The sequence below is a fragment of the Pygoscelis adeliae genome, unplaced genomic scaffold, assembly GCF_000699105.1.
Source record: "Pygoscelis adeliae isolate BGI_AS28 unplaced genomic scaffold, ASM69910v1 Scaffold22, whole genome shotgun sequence".
NCBI classification, from domain to species: Eukaryota; Metazoa; Chordata; class Aves; order Sphenisciformes; family Spheniscidae; genus Pygoscelis; species Pygoscelis adeliae.
The window spans coordinates 2,465,109-2,484,664 of record NW_008824350.1 but is presented as its reverse complement, the minus strand read 5'-3'; the positions used below and the strand labels follow the sequence as shown (position 1 = coordinate 2,484,664).

Genomic DNA, 19,556 nt, shown 5'->3' with positions numbered 1-19,556 from the left:
TTGCCTTGCATAGCAGACACACCTTCATCTGAATAGACTTAAGTCTTGTCCCACTTAGTTTTACCAGTAGACCTGACTTTGGGAAACACGGAATAATTGACTAGGCCCTTTATTGTACTCCATGTGTAACTGAAGAATTGACAAAGCCTGCCACTTTTTTTTTCCCCTGACTCCCCTGAGACTTAAGTCATCTTTGTTTGAGTAACTCTGAATGAAAAAAGAGTAACTTTGACTGATTAAGATAGTTGTGATATATACAAGGATATATAAATTCTAAAAAAATATCAAAACACAGAGATCACCTGAGCTTCTAACAGTCCTAATAGTTCTCAAACTTCTGTGTGCATACAGGAAATGTCCATATGAAAATCTTTTTTGGCTCTTGGGAAGTCCAGACTGATATTAACACACACTGCTGTCAGTTCTTGTCCCCACTAGGAGGAGGATCAGAAGGACACAAATGCATAAGTCTGAGTGATCCAAAGTTTATTTCATTGACATTTCCCAAATAGCAATACACGCTCTGACTACGTCTGTTGCAAAGAACAAAGTATTATTTCGAAAGCCCATCAATTTTTTTTTTCTGTAATTGATCACTGTCTGCTACTGCACTGTATCGTTCACCTTTAAGAAACAACTATTTGTCAGACAGCACAGCCCTACTTCTCATTTAGATCTCTGACTTTCTCTGGGGGACTTCTGACATGCTTCCCTCTTCCCATCTGCAAAATGTGTTTGGTGATGCCTTTCATACTTCAGAGGTGTCCTCTGAAACCTAATTACTTCTTGTTCGTGAAGTATTTTCCAGCTATTATGAGGGAGGCACTTACAACACCCAGGAACCTTTTTTACACATCTCGGATACCTCAGGCCCATATTCTGCCCGACCAGCTCCAGGCACAAGCAGATGTGAGAACTGGAACCCCACAGCGTATCCTGTGCCCAAGCCAGTCGGTCACGCCGCAATATCCCATTGCCTTGTATCAAGCGCTTCTTCATGTACACGTACAAGGCTCTCATTGCCAGCCGCATGCAAGCAAATCATCATTACCCTGGTACGTAAGCCTAGCCACCACCTAACTATGGCGATTACGCTCACACACGGTACGTACAGCAGAGCTTCACAGCAGCAATCTGTTGTGTCCCTCCCCCGGACCATGACACATGAGCAGCCGCCAAACGTGGTTGGGGTGGCAGCTGTGGTATCACTGTGGGGCAATATCCTGCCAAAAGCAGGCGTGGCAGCAGGTGTTTATGACAACACGGTCTCTTTGTCCAGTTATTACACTAAGTTTCTAATTAGCTTCCAGGATAGCAGCAGGACTGGATCTTAATTGTGCTTTACCATTAGAAAGCATTACAGTGACATGACCCATGCTCAGAAACACCATAGCCTCAGCACCACGCTGCATCCCAGACAAGAGCAGGGCACCAGCTGTTCTGGCTGGAGCTAAAAATCTCACCTGTCTCATAGACAGCTCAAGTTCAAACAGGACTAAACCAAAAATTTTTAATTTTAATTCTACCTCCTTTTCTGATGCTAACAGACGCAACCTCCAGCCCACGTGTAACCTGGGCAGAAACCTGGACATCCCTCCTCCTCTTGGACTGCCTTTAAGTGCTCACATGGAGGCTATTTCTAGGAGATTGATTTTTTCATGACTGTTAGGGTATAGTTTTTCTTATTGTGCTGAAGGGATCCAAACAAAGAATGTGGTCTCAAACACTGTTTCCCCAGATCATCTCCTTGATCCTATCTCCCCTCACTTGGACCCATCCATGTCACGAAATATAAACTATCACCACCAACGGAGAAAAGCATTTCTCTTCTTCCCCCCACACTGTGGAGCTGAGCAGAGATCTGGCTGAGGGTGGGTGGACAGGCAGGCATTGCTGTTTTCTAGAGTGGAGAATATTAGATAATTTAGATGATTGGAACTTTTTATATTCTCTTTTAAACAAGAAATGTGGGTTACCAAAAATTAAGTAAACATCTTCCTTCTCAGGGCCCTTCACAGTCAGACTATCAGAATTCATTCAGTCCTGGGAGATCAGTTCCCGCCTCCAGGGAGCATTCAACATTAATCTCCTAATAGCTAAACTTCAGTAAAAAGCTTTCACACTTTCTCCCACCCTGCCCTTCACATTGGGTGGAGCACCCTACAAGTATCCCTAAAACAGTATCACTAGTCTCATTTACATCCCTCCTTAAAACATCCCTTTGCTGAGATGTTGCTAAATAGCCTTACTTCTTTTTCCCTGTTTTCTCCCTTGTCGAGCTTTATCAGTCCACATCCTCTTACTTTATAACGAGATTTCAAGCAGCACGTAAAACAATAGGCTGTTGGTACATGATTACAACTGCTTACACGGTGAAGTAATACATAACAATGAAACAATAACAACAGCGCAAGAACACAACACCGGAGGAAGTCTGCAGGTTCCTGCAATAAGTATCACTTTGGACCACAGTTCCTTGAACAATAATGTATTTCACTGGCTATATTTCTTTTCAGGATCTCAAGGGCCTTTTCATGAATGGATCTCATATATGGCAGACCTGCTACTGCAATGCCGTAAAATACAGGTTTTTGATAAAGATGTAAAACATACTTAATAATTTTGTAAAATATTGTACCCGAAATAATATAAGCCTTATATTAAAAAAACTCCAAAACTTGGAAGTTTTCAAAATTAACAAGCCTAATTTAAAAAAAATAAACCTCCTTAAAAACTTCAAAAAAATATCATTTTCTTACTAAGAAAATGCTGAAGAATATTTTTAACTCAACCACAGTCAAGGTCAATTTAGCCCAGCGCCCACAGGCAGTGTCCACTGAGGGCTCTTGGATGTTTTCAGGAAGCAGGGAATGATGGCTTAAAATTGCTCAGCTTAGTGTCCCCATCCAGTTGCCTATTTTTACCTTTTTGTATAACCCTTAATGCTCTGTTTCATTTTCTTTTTCATTTGTTAATGCCACTTAATAATTTTGTTTCTCTCCAGTATCTTGTTCTTTAGCCCCTTTGCCTTTTTTTGGGAAGGATCTTTGGTCTTGTTAGGGATGGACATCAGTGTCAGAGGAGAATATGCCCCACGTTTAGTGGTGGGTGTCTAAGGAAGAGTATAAGAGGGCAAGCATCATATAATGCTCTCTCAGCCCTCACAATTTAAGATCCAGAGACTTCCTAAGCCAGCCTTCACCGGATTTTTCTTCTGTGAACTTGTCCAGTCTCCACCTGGAACCCACATAAACTTTTGGCATCCATGATCTCCTGCCGTGGGGAGTTCCCAAGCTGAACCACATGCTGCAAAAAGACATGTCCTTCTGTTTGTTCTGGACCTATGGTACTTGCCCAAGGATTGTGAGAGGCTGAGCTTGAAATCTGAAATTCTCTGCAGAGAAAGCCCTGTTTTTAAGGATGGGTTGGATTGGTGCACATCCAAGTCTCATCCCATTAGGGAGTCGGGACGCAGATGGGACACACACCCAAATCTGGGAACCGGCAAGTGTTCACAGGTCCAGGAATATCAAGAGCCCCAAGGAGCCTGATGGGGACGTGGGTGTGCTCAGTGGGAAGGGAAAATGAGGAGAACACAAACAAGGCACTAAATTCACAGGTGGTATCAATGATATCAGCTATGCATCAATACACAGGTGGAAATTAGCGTTATAATTTACACACTGATGGATCAGTGGGAAGAAGAGACAGAATAGCGCAAAGGTGCATTAAAGAGATTCAGGGTTTAAAAAGCAGAATGAATTTAAATTGTCTTAAATAAAAATACTACCTTATGTACTGAACTTCCATTAAAGGTTTTGTATTATCTATTCTGTGGGAGATGTTAGTGAGGTTTTTGAGAGTCTATTGTTATGAATTAATTTTCCCATCTCTATTACCTGGAAAATGGAGCAGATAGACCAATAATGAAGTTAACCTGCAGCACCAGGTTGAGAGACCTTCTAAACACTAGATGAGTATTAAACAAAGTGATCCAAAAACTCTACAGAAACCTAGTGCAAGAAGGGATCGAGAGGAGAAAATAACAAAATGGGATTAACTTGGGAAACAAAAGGATGGTCATGATTGGCGAGACATAGAAGGAGCTGATTTAAAATGTTTAAAATCTATAAGATTACTGAGAAATAGGTGACACTTGCCAACTTGTTCTATTTAGAAAAGTTTGCAGGAAAAGGAAAGGGACAAAAACAGAGCTGGGAAAAGGAAGAATGAGAAAAAAATTCAGTGTTAGGAAAATGGTACTGTAAAGAAGTCTACATCACTGGTGATGGAGGTCCACATGCTTCTGGGTTTCCTAAGGCTGTGTCAAGCTAATCTCTAGGGAACTGTAAAGATGGCTGAAACAACTCAACAGTATTCCCCCAGTTTTACACACAAACGAGCAAAACTTTGTACAAGTGGTACACTTTTTTATCTTAAGCCTCCCATTTTGCTGCTTCTCAGTGAAAGTCACATACAGTTACCAACATGCAGTTTGCACTTTCTTTTACATTGCCAGTGAGTTTAACCAGAGGTTAAATTAATTTATTAAAACATTTGAAATATAGGTTCATTTTATATGATAAAGAGCATGTCATTGAAATATGTGACTTCTACAAGTCTGGCTGCATAGAAAACTACGTCCTGGAATGGTTTAAAAGCAGATCTTTCTGATAAATGCAACTGCAAAATGCAAATTTTACACTCAGCAAAATCAAATGTTACTGGAATTAAGCAGCTGTCAATCAAAACCAGATTCAACAATTAAGCATAAGCAAGGTGGCTTATGACTGGTATGATTTTCTTTTCCTATATGATGGAAGTACCCAACAAGCAAAACATTCACATTTTGCAAGTATTGTTTTTGGTTTGTTTGTGCAAATTTTTTCCCCTCAATATTTTGACTGATACTACCATTTCAAACAGATGATAGCTTGGCAATGTTGGTGGTGAATGTCTGTCATTCTGTTTTGCAGGCAACATCCAGTATATGCTTCAAAGTGTAAGGCAGAACAGCCTCAGCCTGGAAAGCCTGTGCTGTGGCTTTACTGCTGCTGAAGACCCTGTGCCACACTCCGAAAGCACCTCTGTCATTCAAACTGCTCCTTTAAGCAGCTTTATGGGCTGGTGGGACGTGTCTGGGAAGCAGAAATGCCTGAGAATTTCGGCACCTGTCCCTTGCCCTAGAAACTTTCTAGTATTGGGAAGGACAGCATCAAAACATAGGAAACTCCCTTCAGAATAAAAATAGTTTCAAGACAAAAGTAAAAAGCATTGATCTAGATGAGAAAAAGGTGGAGAGGAAGTTTGGTAAGCTCATTATCATGCAGATGGTTTAATAGAACATGATTATGTGGGGAGATGTCTAAGGGCTGTAGTTTTCCATGCCTCTTTCTTTCAGTTCAGAGTGCACGTTTGTACTTTCAAATAGGTTTTAGCTGTAGCAAGGGGTTTCTCTCCAGCCTGTAACTGAGCTTCAAATCTCCTTTCCACCCTTTAGAAGTAGTCCAGTGGGAAGGTTCATACAGACTTTTCTTCCCCATACATTCAGCAACAACAAAGCATCTTACTTCTCTTCAGTAAAAATCAGAGCAAGAAACTCTTCTTCATATACCTTTGGTCTCTAGAGAAACTATAGCAGAACTCAAAGCAAATCACTTTGGAAAGCCCCAAACAAATGTCTTGTCTTGCATCATTTTAACTGAACAAATTTAGCTTGGTCTGGTTCCTATAGAAACTTTTTGGATTCAGACCTTCTTATTTGTATAAATGAATAAATGCAGGACAATCAGCCATCTCCTCAGATTGGAGGTGATTGTCATTCATACCTTTTTCCCCAGTGCTTTGCAGTTCAGATATTTATGGAGCATTAATAAACTTTTACGTAACTATCATTCCTGGAGATTTTGTAAAAATAACTAAGAATAGAAAAAGCTAACAGTGTGAGCCCTCAACTAAGTTGTGAAACATGGCTGTTCCAATGGCTGAATCAAATTTGACAGTCCGTTAGAGATGTCAAGTATACAGTCCAGAGCTCACGTAAAATATTCTGTGATAGGCCCAGGGATGCACAAGGTGGACATTACTGTAAGAAGGAACCATAGAAAGAAGTGCCCCATCTAAACTTCTTATTACAGCCTTCCCTGTGAATAAAAAACTTTTCTTTGCAGATTCAGATGTGAAACATTTTATGCATTCTGTGCAAACATCTTCTGAACTACAACCGGTGGATAGACTTCAGCGTAACACTGGCAAAGATATAAGAATAAATAATATCTTCTAACCATGCTACCTCATCTTCAGCGTACCACAGTCATGCAATTTCTCTCTTTCTCCTTTTATAAATACTCTGTACTGTTTGTGACACTTGGTTATATTCTGAGTAGTCTTACAAGCATGCGGATGCTCCAGAGGTATAGCAAAGATACTCACACAAGTCTGCTTTCCTGGCATTTTTCATCCGTATGATTTTTACAGTGAGCAAGTTGCATGGAGAGGGTTCTGTCTGTTGAACAGCATACAAAATGCGTGGGATGAGCATGCAGAGAGAAAGAACAGAAGCACAGTCAGAGATAGCATTGAATTAAGTGTTTCAATTCCAACCATCCAAAACATTTCTGAACTGAGATTCTTCCTTGTGCATTGTCTTCTCCTTCTTCCCAGAAGGTGTGGCCAGAGACCCAAAATGTACATTCAATTACAGACCAAACCTCTGATGACCTCCATTTTCCATTCTGAGGAAACTTGTGGTAATCCTCAACTTGAGGTGTCTGACTCTTACAACCCAATCACAGAGAAGTGTATGATAGTGAGCCTTGCTGTGTTATTAATACAGCTGACACACATCTTGGTCTGTGCAAATTCAAAGGATGTCATATATATCCACTATATTTCACAACAAATAGCAGACAATCTAGCAGGGCAGGAATTAGTGACGATATCATGGTGTAACGATGCTGCTCATCAGCTGTTTATAGCCATATAACTCCATTGTTATGTTTCACATAGAGCAGTTGCTGGCTCTCAGACAATGAGGACCTGAAAAGTGTCTTCCAGAGGCCTGTCCCAGACTGCTCAGTAGGGGGGAGTGAAAGCAACAACTCTGTAATTATTTCTCTCTGAATAATTCAGCTCATCGAATTCTTCTTTAAGCAAAGTTCTCAGGAAAGTATCGATGGAAATCTTGGGAAACCACCTAAACCTAAGTGGTTATCAAAAGACATTTAACAAACCTGCCAGAAAACTGGTTTGTTTTTGTCATCCTCTCTCATCCTACGCAAGGATCAGACAAACATGGTACTTCATCAAAAGTATGGGGGCTGAAGGTAAGGTACTTTGTTCCCTAGATAATTGTCTTTTTTAAAGGAATAAAAGGAGGAAAAACTGCACATTTAATGCTCTAAATGACAAAAAGAACCCCACCAAAACCAACCAAAAAACCTCAAAAAATCCTTAAAATCACAAACAAAACAAAAAACCCAACAACCAAGAGGAGCAAAAAAGAGTGAAACTGTAGTGATGCAACAAACACATATAAGAGACAGTTCATGCACACTACCTATAGAGCAGGGAATATCACTGCAACGGATATGTAGATCAAAATATAACAATGTGTCACCATTCATTCCCTTATGCCCAAAATCTCCCACAATTTTTAAGAGAGCTCTATTTAACACCTCGCATAATATTAGTTTCCTGGCTTTCCCCATGCACTCGTTGACATTAGTGATACCTCCTTATTTTTCCTCCATGGGTTGTTTTGCCTAGCCCAGTTGGATGGAAGCGAAGGACAACAGCAATGTACAAAAAGATTTTATTTTTTTTTTAATTGGGGATTTTCAAAATAGTTAAATTACTGCAGCATTAAAGTCCTTGCATTCCTGAAGGCCAAAACACAAAGTAGGCACAAAACCCAGACAGAAGCCCCGCTTTGCTCTCAGCCTTGGTGCTGAAGAAGAAACCTCAGAGCTGAAGGTATAGGAGGTGGAACGCCACCTCCCACAGCAGGTCCCCTCTGCCGCCAGGGGGCTGCCCGCACAGCTCATCGCAGAGCCTCCTCTTTCCTTTTCTTACCTGGCTCTTACTGTAGAACAGCCCCATGGTGGTCTTTTCCGCGTCCGAGCCAGGTGAGAAATGTGGCAGCAGATGGGTACAGAGGAGTCTCGGCCAGGCAGCTTCGCGTGCTTTAAGCTGCCGGGAGCAGGCAGGCAGGTGTGTTAGTGCCTGACTCAGCACTGCCTCACCCCGCCACCACCACTTGAGCAATCCCTAACTCCTCCTCCTCCTCTTCCTCCTCCTCCTCCTCCTCACTGGCCAGGAGGTGAGTGCGTTCTGCACACCTGCACCAAGGCACAGACACCCAGCCTCCGGCACTGCAGAAGGATGGTCTTTGTCCCTCTAACTACGGCTGCATCGAGACCCAAAGGGGATCTTCCCTTCACAGTTATGGGCACTGAGCAAATGTTTTATACTTTTAAGCATCCCCATCACTTCTTGAGGAGGCCACAGTGCTTTTGCACACTGGAGGGCTGTCAAACTGCAGTCCTTTGTGTAGAGGTGGCTGGCGCCAGCCAGGATCCATCTGGCTGCCCAGGAGTGGGCAACAAGGACTTCTTTGACCAAAGATCTGAACAAACTGTTGTGCAGAAGACTTTTTGTAGCTTTTTATTGCTTATAGGGAGTAGGTGGGTCTTTGCTTAAAGACACATTGGAAAGAATTTTTTTATCCCCATCTCACTTTCCTTTTTGCTCGACTCAGGCGGTAAGCTGTCTTTCAGCCAAGCAGTTATTGCAGGACAAATACTGCATGAAACAATTCCCCAATCACCTGTTGAAACTGTACGAGTTTCCATTGTAAAGGCAAAGCTTTAAAAGCGCACTCACTTTCTCAAATTTTTTTACTTCGTGCATCTGAATTAAGGTGCTTGAGTGAATAACCCCAAATAGGATCTATTTGGGAGGGTGAAATTAATATTGAAATTAATGTTAATTATTCTTTATTTTCTCACATATTCTTTATGTCCTCACATTTATAAGGCTTCACTGTGTAGGGCACTGCTAGCATTATGTGAGGTGGTCCCGGTCTCAATGAGGGAGTACAAAAAGTGAGTACACAAGAGGTAACAAAATGGGAGATTTTTTTTAAAAACATCATCCTGCTATTATGAAATTTAACAGCAAAATCAAACTCAAAATAATCTCATTTCACTTTGCAATGAGTTGAGAACTGATTTATAGAGATAACTTCACAGACATGACATAATTTGAATTTCATAAAACATTTGGCATTTGAAGACACTTTAACTTAAGAACTAGATGCAACAAATATTATCCAGATGTTAAACAGATTAAGGATGGGTAACCACCAGATCACAAAAAGCAGTAGTCAAAGGAAGGTACCCTTAGAGGGAAATATTCCTGAAGAGATTGCAAACAGCTCAGTTTTAAGCCTGCTGCATGTTTTTATCAATGATCTGGAATTTTTTTTTTTTTTTAAATCACTATTGGCACCCTGTTTCAAACAGAGGATATTGAAATATTGGGGAAGCCGAAGGAAAGAGCCACAGAGTGATCTGAGAGTAGGAGGAACTCCCTTGGAGAGGGAAAGGCAGGTTTCATATCAGCCAGCAGGACACAATGCAGAGATAGCCCAATGCTGACTTGGGATGCAGCACAGCTATGTCAGTACAGTAATTAGTCATGGTTAGAAGATGGGCTAATTAGCTCTGATGAAAAGCAGGGTTAATCAGGCTCAGGCTGTGTCATGCACCTATCTGGCTTCTTTCCATTCTGTTGTTGAGTAAGTTTCCCCTGTAAAACAGACTGAAACAGCTTCCATCCTGCTCTGTTTCGTTTCCAGCAAAAAGGTCTAGAAACCATGGGAGTAAACCCAAAGATATCTCTGGAAAATACCCAGAGGGATCCCATGAACTGATATTCTACTGTCCTGGAGCTGAAGCACAATTACAGCTGCCTCACACATGGAAGGCTAATAATCTAGATTTAAACATGCAATACTGTACCTGGAGACAGGGTTATACCGTGCTCTTTCAAGTGTTTCAGGTGCATGAACACAATGAACATACTCATAGGTGAAAAACATGGCCCACTCCTCCTCTTCCACCACCCAAATTGCTCTAGGATGCACCACCAGCTGTTTTATCCATAGGAGAGAAATCTTTTTCTCCCATCCATTTCCTAGAACTTTTTTCCATACAAACAAATTTGTCACTTCTGAGCATAATCAAGACTCTGATCTCAACACCAATTCTGCCCTGGTGACTCAGTCTGAAGTTCATTGCAACAGTAGGAGCCTTTTATCATCAAAAGGAAGATAATCCCAAGCATTTTCTGAGCTGCTGTGACCAGCCTCTTTCTGTATCACAGCTCCACAGTGCAGGGCTGCTATTGTGAAAGACTGAGCTTGTGATCTGCCTGTTGCAGAGCTGTGAGAAGAGAGTCTTTGGCAGCTACCTTCCCCCAGAAGACCTCTAGGATTTTTGATGATGAGCAACCACTCTCTCAGGACAACCCCTTCAGAAAGACCATTTGCAGGAAAGTGTTGAACAGTTGCAAAAATTATGGCTGGAAGGGAGCTCAAAAGGCCCTCTTGCATTGCCGTACTCTATGCAAACATCTAGCAACCACTTCCCATCTTACGAAACACTGGGAGAAACTGCAAGGTAATCTTTCAGGAACAGTCAAGGCAGGTGAAGATGAGTGAGACAGGACAGTCAGCAGCAACTCCAAGAGAAAATGAAAGGAAAGTTGGGCAACATGACTACTACTTAGGCTGAATATAGGTGGTTCTGTGAACAGCAGCTCAGAGAATTCATTTGACCGCGTGCAACAAAGATGACCTAATTCAGGGGTACTTTTTATTGATGGTGAAAACTGTATAGATTTTTACAACACTGATAGTAACTTAAGAAACTTATTTTCAAATATTAGTGAAGAAAGCCAGTTAAATAAAAACTTCATAGTGGACAGACAAATCAGAGATGACAACCTTCAGTGTGTCAATAATTAAGCAAGACCAACACAATGGATTAGCTATTCCAGTTCAAAGGATTGCTGTTCTGCCAAACAGAAAATAAACATATAAATACTGGTTTGAGTCACATTTTAATGTGTCACATATTTCATTATTATCTTACACAACACTGTATTAGTTTATTCGGAATACATATATCAATTGGTAAAGTAACAAGGTAACAAAACTAAACACAAATTTGCTGCTTGAAGTTTGTTTTGGATTAAACCACTGGTAAATACCAATCTGTTCGTCTGAACAATCACGTAGATAAGATGAATTGGAGTCCAGCACATCCTCAGGATGATGCAATTCCTAACACTGCCAAGCATCAAACTTCTTAATCTCACCAGATAATAGACAACCCAAGAAATACCACATGGAAGGTTAAAGCTAGCAGGCAGTGGCTAATAATTGCGCTGCTTCCTCCGTGCCACTGCCAAGTGCAAGGCCCGAATTATCAACTTCTCGTTATTCAGAACATTGTAATCAGTCAGTTTCACCAGTTTGTCAAAATTCTCTTCACTGAAACACACCTCCCTTGTCGTAAATGGGGAGAGGATACTGGAGACATCAACTTTGCCTTCAGCCATCTCTTCAGGAGTCCTTTCCACACCTGAGGGGCAAATCACAAGGAGATGCACCAATAAGGTTTTCTTGCAGTATGTGGCTCATATCAGTCATTTAAGTAATTATAGGTAGAAAAGGGAGATTTGGAGGGAAAGATGATTTGCCAGAGGGACATAAAAGTAGTCTAGTAGCACCGTATTCTCCAGCCTCTGGATCAAGCCACTGTCCAAAAATAATGTAAACCCAAACAACTGGGAATGAGAACAACATTGATTATCAGCAGCAGCACTTGTAGACCACTCCTTGGAAAACAAAAAGTCTTTGTTACCCAAACTAGAAAAGTGCAAGCAAAAGGAAAACAAGATACTCTTGTACCGGACGAAATAACAACCCTCTCACTGAAAGCTCAGGAGAAATTATGGCACTCAGACAGAGGACATAGTTCATATTAAAAACAAAGACCTCAATCCACTCAGTCCTCAGTCCGGGAGATTACTTGTAAATACGTAAACAAAACCCAGATGAATGGGCTACCACCAAAACCCCCAGAAGGTTTTGCCTCCACCTTTGTTCGCAAGCAGCAGTGCATAACAAGTGCATGTTTGTAGAGTATAAAAGCTTGTGCTGAGGACCTGCCACCCCTCTTGTATGTATTTTGGGAGCTTTAACTACATACTATCTCTAGTAAGTCCTGTGGAGTAAACGCCTATTTTCATCTCAAATGTATTAGGAAAGCTTCTGGAGTTCTCACAGTTCAGACGTGCTGACACAGACCAGTTATTTTTGTCAGTGATGAGGCTGATAATGCCAGCATTGGAAAGAAGGTCAGAGATGACAGTGAGACATTAGATATTAAATGGAGAGGGGACACTAGGCAAGTGACTTTTTATTGAAATTGCTAGCCACAGATGACTCACCAGGAGCTTTATATTTCTTGAAGGTGTCGTTTACTAGGGGGAAAAAGAGCACCGTTGGAGCTTGTGGACTGTCCGCATCTTCAAACACATAGCACTCCTTCAAGTTTTCCCTGTCTTCCTCACTTATCTCAATTTTGGGAAATGGGATTCCTTGCCCCGAGATGTACTTTGCAATCTGATCCAGAGGCTGGATGAATGAATAAAATAAATAAAATTAATACAAAGAATCAAAACTCAAAAAAGATCCAGAGACCTGGATTTTTTAAATTCCAGCAGCAAACATGAATATTCTAACGCTTGAATCTTCCTCTGGGAAGATGTTAAGTTTCAGACAGAAACAGCCATAACCACACCAGACATTGCAGCTTATCTTATTTTCTGCATTGCTTTAGGCAAAACAAGAAAACAGTCACTTTCTTTGAGCTTGCAAATGGAGCCAAAAGCCAGAGGACTGATTTTATAATTCCAATGAAACAGGTTCAGAAGGGGAAGGCAAAGAAACTGCAGGAATGGAGAAGGAACAGATCAGTCCAGATTATTCTGCATAATTGTCTTGACTTCTTCATTATTTACCACTTCCCAATCTTTCTGTCCTCTGCATTGTTTGTGATTGTTTGATAATGACTCCCTATTAACAAATACATTTATCAACATACCTTATGAGCTCATGAAAAAAAACTTTAACAGCTGTATTTACTATAAAGCCTATGTTTATTTTTATATTATTCTCATTATGTATGCAACACTAATTATATTATTTTTCATTATTAATCAAGTCTGGCATCAGCCAGTACATTTCCCTAAGACTGGTATGAGATAAACAGACACACATAGGTTTTCCCATTTAATCTGTTAAAATATTGTCAGGATTTTCCATTGCCTCTGTAACTTGCTCAGTTCAAGGATAACCAAAATCAGTATCAGAGCTCCAGAATGCTCCTCAGTCAGCTCTTCAAAAACTCTTGGATCCACTGCCGTGAAGACCTTGATGATTTTAAAATGCCTATATCCATCACTGTCTTCTAATATCCTTCTTACTTACTGAGAAATAAATCACCTAATAATCTAAATAATAAATCATATACTAATCATATAATTCCCATTCATAGAATAGTTTGGGTTGGAATGGACCTCTAAAGGTCATCTAGTCCATTGGGAACATTCCAGTACTGGAAAGTTAGATGGTTTAACTGACGAGTGCTAGAGACCAAAAGACCATGAAGGAAAAACATCTCAGATATCATGGCTTTTCTTACCAGTGTCTGGGACCCTCCACTGTAATTTAAATGCAGGATGACGTCCACCTCCCTCTTCGATCTCAAAAGTGGTGGGTAGCTGGTATTGATGAAAAAACCAGTATCAACTAGGGAGAGCTCATCGTCTGCTGTTTCCATCAGTTTATTTGGGAAGGAGTCTATCACTGTGTCTGAAACACAAACATTTCTCGTTACAACAAATAAAAAACAAGATTGACTGCTCCTCTGCAGAAAGTTAAAGAGTAAAGAAAGGAGAATTTTGCCCCCCATTTTCCCTGCCTTCCCTTGACTCACTAGCAGCACTGATTTACAGGAGTAAGTGACACACTACAGCTTTTTCTTTCCTTCCTTCCTGGACATTTCAATCAGCTTTGACCCTAAAAAGGAGATCCCTCCTGCCTCTTCAGGCTGAGCTCACCTTGTCCACTGGAACACAATCCCCAGACAACTGAATTCAATTTCAACCCCCCCAAAAAATGAAATGCTGTTCAAATCTGGCTTCCGTGTCTTGTATTTGTGGAAAGGAGAAGCGGAATTTCAGAAGAAGTCAGTCTTGTCTCTTCCTCCTCATTGGAAATCCTAAATGAATTATTCCCAAACCTAACCCTCCTCAAAATGTGACTGAAAAACATGCTGAGTTACTGTGCCTTTCCAGGTAGAAAATCCTTCACTCTCCAGGTACTTGCTATGCATCTGGAAGCCTCTGATAAAATTGGGATACTGTGCAATAGTTGGGCGTCCTGTTAAGACATCTCGCAGAGCAGAGGAGAGGGCGCTCGAGGGAGTGAACAGACATGTATCTACCTCATAGGGATTCATGGACAGAAAGGGTTCTTCCTCTGCAAGAAGGAAAGAAGTAGTTCTGAGTTTAGGACAGTTTTCTGAAATGATCAGTATTTTAAAAAATGGAGTAACTAATACACACAGTTGTCACCATCCCCCACCCCAAAGGTAAATCAAATGCAGTTATAAGCCCTTAAGATCTATGCTACCAAATAAAACTCAGCATTAGACAGAGAATTAAATGACAGCTACCTGCAGGCAGCAAGCTGCCAGGCAGTAAGCACCACCTCCCACTCCAGGCTTCCTCGAATGATGCCCACCTCTATTGCAGCGCATCGTGCAGGGGAGAGCCGAGTCCCAAAACATACAGGAGGACAACATTGGCCTTTGAACAGGACACCTTCAGAAAGCATGTGAATATCACCCAGATGCAAACATTAGCTAAGTTAGGAGGCCAGTCACTCCAGGTTCCCTGTGCAATTAACAGCAAGAGCGAGCTTTCTCCATGGGCAGTTTAGAGGAGAAAACAGCCCTCTGCAAGAGATGTTTTCTCTGCTGACAGTATTAGTGGCCAAGGGGGAACATATCCTAACTTAACAATCTTAAGATGTGTTCTTAATACAACATTATTTTTACATGTCTGCTGGAGGCTGTTTTCATGTCTATATGTCCTTTAGAAAAAGGTGCAGCTTTCCTAAAGCTTTGCCAAAGAAGCACAGTTTAGTTCTAAATCAGGCAGAAAAATTTCTTAGCTGACATCTCTGGTTTGCTTTCCTCATCTCTCTCTCCCTGACTTTGACAGCATCTCTTTAGGCATTAGACCTCTGCACAGACTATAAGCAATATATACTGGTGGTAAAAAAAAAAAACAACCCACCAAAACCACAAAAACATCTCACCGATATCTTTTATTCTGTCTCTGGTCCATCTACACCAGAAGTCCTCTGAATCAGTAGCCAAATTCCAGACATACATCACATCTATGGAAAATATACTACTCCACATTCCTGTAATGTGAAAGAGAGAATAGAAACTGATTGATGAAGTAGTCTTGGAAGAATTTTAATTGATATGTGCCTTCAGTCCTTCCCCTTGGATACTTCCTTTCTGGCTGGATGAATATCTTCGTGGGCATATTTCCTAAGTATGTCCTTGCTAATGCAAACTCACACCTGTCCAGCCTGTTTGCTGGTGTCTTCCTGGGGCAGTCCACCACAGACCACGTGCTCACTCACAACAGCTGCCTCTCGAGTAGGCCACCTTTCCCTCTAGGCAATAGTCACCTTGCATGTAGCAGATCCGAGTCTCTGAGAGCCTCTTCACCAGCCTTCCCATAAAGAATTCACTTCCAAAATGTTCTGCGCGAATAGACGCTCCGTATTTCAAGAGACCGACTTCATAAGGAGTGAACTCCAGCCACTCTACAGCGACAGCAGCCAGATCATGAAAAGGCAATAATGTGTTAACTATTGCTAAACAGAAGAGTACTAGAGAGCAGGAACAAATCATGAGAAAGCCACTGGCTAGTTCATAATATGCTGTTCACCAGCTATAGCAGTACTATTGCCCTGAGAGAATATACGTCTTTTGATACAGCAATCCCCAGCAGAAAAGCCCTGGTCTGAATGAAACTATAAGCGTTCTGTGCAGATAATCTTACCGAAAAGCATGTATTCCTCAGTTATACTTGTTCCCTTAAGGGCACCAGTGACAGAGAACTTAGCATTTACCTGATGTCATGTCCTCAGCTGCTCATATTAAACAGACACTGTGAAAATTAATACTAGAGAAAATAGTGATTGTCCTGCCATTGGACCCAAAAATTCAAAGTTTTTCCTTTAATTGTTCAAAACAAGACCACGTGGAACCACCGTAAGAATTAGTTTCGTTACAAAGTTTTTGTGACCAGGATAAATTGTGAGTTTGGCATCTTCTGTGGTATAAATATATAGAGAACACAAATTCTAAAGAGTAAACATGTTTGGATTTTTTATTTTTAAGTGTTAGTCACTATTATGTGAAATTTTAAAAGGTTTTTTTGTGATTAGAATGAAAGGACTGTTGTATTTTTAAAGCTGATTACATGCATTTAGTCTTAGTCAGATTACTTAAATTATAAAGTTGTTAAGAAATCTGGATCATAACCATTACCTCTGAATGCCTGAGCACTATAGCTGGACTTGAGGTTGATGGCCACATAGATGGGCAACGGGTTCTGACCATTATCCACGGCCTGCCGTTGGTCTGAGAGTCTATGCTCATCTTTCTGGTTTTGATTAAAAAAGGTTAATAGAATTAAGTGAAAAACAACTTGCATTTGAAATAATATAGTGTGAATTATGAGTTTTATCCAGGTTCTCCTTCCCATTCTCAGCTCACTGGATTGTGCAGAAATATCTGCCATGGGATATTCCAAACTTGGCAAGTATCCCATAATCAGCAGCTAATCCCATAATCAGATTCAGCAAGGAAAAAAAACATTCCCAGGAAGAAATATGTGGCTAAGTGAATGGTAATGTACTTTCCTTCCCTGGATCTCAGGGAACAGAATTTATCATATTTTAATATATTTTGCAAGTATATTCACATGCATGAATATATTCTTTTGCACGTGATGATTTAAAACTTCCTTGTATAAACATAAACCAGAAGGAAACTACTTAACTTATACTATTTTTAAAGTATGAAAATTTCTATCACTCTTTCTTAAAACTTGATAACATATTTACAGAATGCTCTTTCCTACTGTTTGAATCATCTCCATATGCAGTCTATAACTAAGTCACTTTATATATATATTCATTTATGCTAGTGAAGTAAATTATTTCGAATTTTTAAGACCCTCTTCAAGTCAGAATATTTCATGTCCAAAGTCATTAGTTTACATTTCAAAATATTTTTTTTCTCGGGATTTCTCTTTCTTTAAGAAGAAAGAACACCTTTGACTGCGATGCCATGGCTCCTTCAGTTCAAGGTCAACCTCACTTTAAAGCCAGAGTAGTGTTTTAATAATGGATCTGAATATACAGAGTTTAATCAACTACTAAACTAATTATTTGCATTAGTAGTACTGAATGGCATCCCAGAATTTATTTTCTTCTCCTTTATAGCTATAGAAGTTCATCAGACTTCTGGAAAAAATGAGTAATACCTTATCATGTAGCATGGATTCAATGACAAGACCCCAAAGGTCTATGAAAGAAGTGTTATGTCCTTCTTTAGACCTCTCCATCAGGTCATTATAATAGTACTTAAGACAATCCAAAGAAAAGCAGCAGATCTTGGATTTGGTTACTTGCTTGCGAGCTTCCTTGATTGCGTCCTCCAGATATTTTTGTGACCAATTAGCATCTTCATATAAGTTTGCCATTGTCCTGAAGAAACATTAGAAGAAAATAATGGAAGAGAACTAATGCTGTGGTTTGGCTTCAGAGAACTTTTGTGCAACTTGTTTGCCTGTTTCTCAATTTATATGGACTTCACAATTGAAAATTAAACACACCTGAAATACTCTCATTTCAAAAGCATACAAAACCTCCAGGCTTTCCTGGTTTTGATGATAAAAGTTTATGCGTGCTTAAAAATCATATGAGAAATTCAAGGGAGAAAAAAAATCCTCCCAATGCTATTAAATACAAAGACTCCACAAGTCAAGAAAATTCATTTCTTGGAAGATGGGAAGTATTCTACTACTAGTTTGCTCTAGTCTCATATTTATTGCCTGTATCTGCTATTGGCTCCTACCAGCGAGAGAACTGGGTGGTTCTTGGGTCTTGGGCATGTCCTGGTATGATTACTCCTACTTGTCTCCTTGAAATCATACACAGACAGGTACACTCAGATCTCCACATACATACAGAGAACTTAAAAGAATTTCGGCAAATACTTAGACAAACCTGTCATTAAAGTTTGGACTTATATAAAGGACTGACACATAGTTCAATGCAAAAAAACCTGTCTCCACTTCCAACCAGATGTAGAGGAGTGGAGCTACCTGGAACCCACATGTTGAAATACTGAAGTTATTTTAAATATGACATCATCTGCCGTATGCCCACTGGGAGAAGAGAGCAACCATAACTGCAGTCTCTCTGAGGTCAGCGACTTGGCATCATTTGTTGGACTATCTGCGACAGCATTAATTCCACTAGCCCCAAATACACCTTTTACCAGAGGGAGATGCACTCTAAATCCAAAATGGAAGTGAGAATAACCAGCAAATGGCAGGCATAAATTCTTCTTCCCGTCTTTCTTCAATTTCCAGTCTAAAGACAAATTTGTTGCATTCAGTCTAAGGTATAATTGATAAAATATGAAAAGGTAATAGAGCATTTACATGAAAATACCAGGCATAGACTGTGTCAGCGTGGTGACAAAAGCAGCTGATGAACGTGGCAGCTGATCTCTTATTCAGTATGTTTTGTTTCTTTGCTCTAGGTGGACACAGAGGAGATTGTGGGGAAAACGGAAATGCTTTTGAGTTACTAAGTGCCATATAAGCTGATGGTGCTGTACAAATAGTCAACAGTATTAAGCAAAGAGAGTGCAAACATAAACCTTGTTTGGGTCATTCTTACCATGTGGTACCCGATAAACCACCGATGTAGGAAATGCAATCTAACAGATTGAGTTTCTGGAGACCCAGCAGGCTGCCATACATCGCTGTCAGCGATCTCGTCCCTCCCCCGGTCGTCGTGATGGCCACCACCGGCACCTGTCCAACACAGCAAGGCAGCAGGAGCAAAAGCCATGCATGTATTAGAGACAAGCAATCCTTCTCACTGCAGCCATCAGAAAACAGGTTACAGGCATTGGTACAAGCCATGATGTTACTTCGTGCAAAAAGGGTGTGATTGTTGCAAAAGGCTTCTGTTGCCACCACCTGTCTGATGGGAGAGGGAAGGCTTATGTCTTACCCACTCAGATCAGGCAGGCGGGAGGCTGTTTACTTAATATATAATTGGAAACCAACCTCATCACCCTGGAATTCTTCTCAAA

At 40.6% G+C, this 19,556-nt stretch overlaps 2 protein-coding genes across 2 annotated transcripts in view; both read right to left on the bottom strand.

Moving 5' to 3' along the window:
• Window positions 1-8,100, bottom strand: part of LOC103912845 (cytosolic phospholipase A2 epsilon-like) — a 25,653-nt gene extending 17,553 nt beyond the window's left edge. Inside the window, exons 1-2 of the mRNA XM_009319252.1 lie at window positions 8,074-8,100; window positions 6,433-6,505 (exon numbers count right to left, since the gene is read on the bottom strand). Coding sequence (XP_009317527.1) covers window positions 6,433-6,505; window positions 8,074-8,100 — 100 coding nt within the window. The remainder of the gene's footprint in view (window positions 1-6,432; window positions 6,506-8,073) is intronic.
• Window positions 8,101-11,439: 3,339 nt separating this feature from the next.
• LOC103912808 (cytosolic phospholipase A2 epsilon-like) overlaps window positions 11,440-19,556 on the bottom strand; it is a 33,473-nt gene continuing 25,356 nt past the window's right edge. The window contains exons 12-20 of the mRNA XM_009319215.1: window positions 19,136-19,272; window positions 17,710-17,932; window positions 16,710-16,824; window positions 15,842-15,979; window positions 15,458-15,565; window positions 14,423-14,614; window positions 13,776-13,945; window positions 12,520-12,706; window positions 11,440-11,648 (exon numbers count right to left, since the gene is read on the bottom strand). Of these exons, the coding sequence (XP_009317490.1) occupies window positions 11,440-11,648; window positions 12,520-12,706; window positions 13,776-13,945; window positions 14,423-14,614; window positions 15,458-15,565; window positions 15,842-15,979; window positions 16,710-16,824; window positions 17,710-17,932; window positions 19,136-19,272 (1,479 nt within the window). The remainder of the gene's footprint in view (window positions 11,649-12,519; window positions 12,707-13,775; window positions 13,946-14,422; window positions 14,615-15,457; window positions 15,566-15,841; window positions 15,980-16,709; window positions 16,825-17,709; window positions 17,933-19,135; window positions 19,273-19,556) is intronic.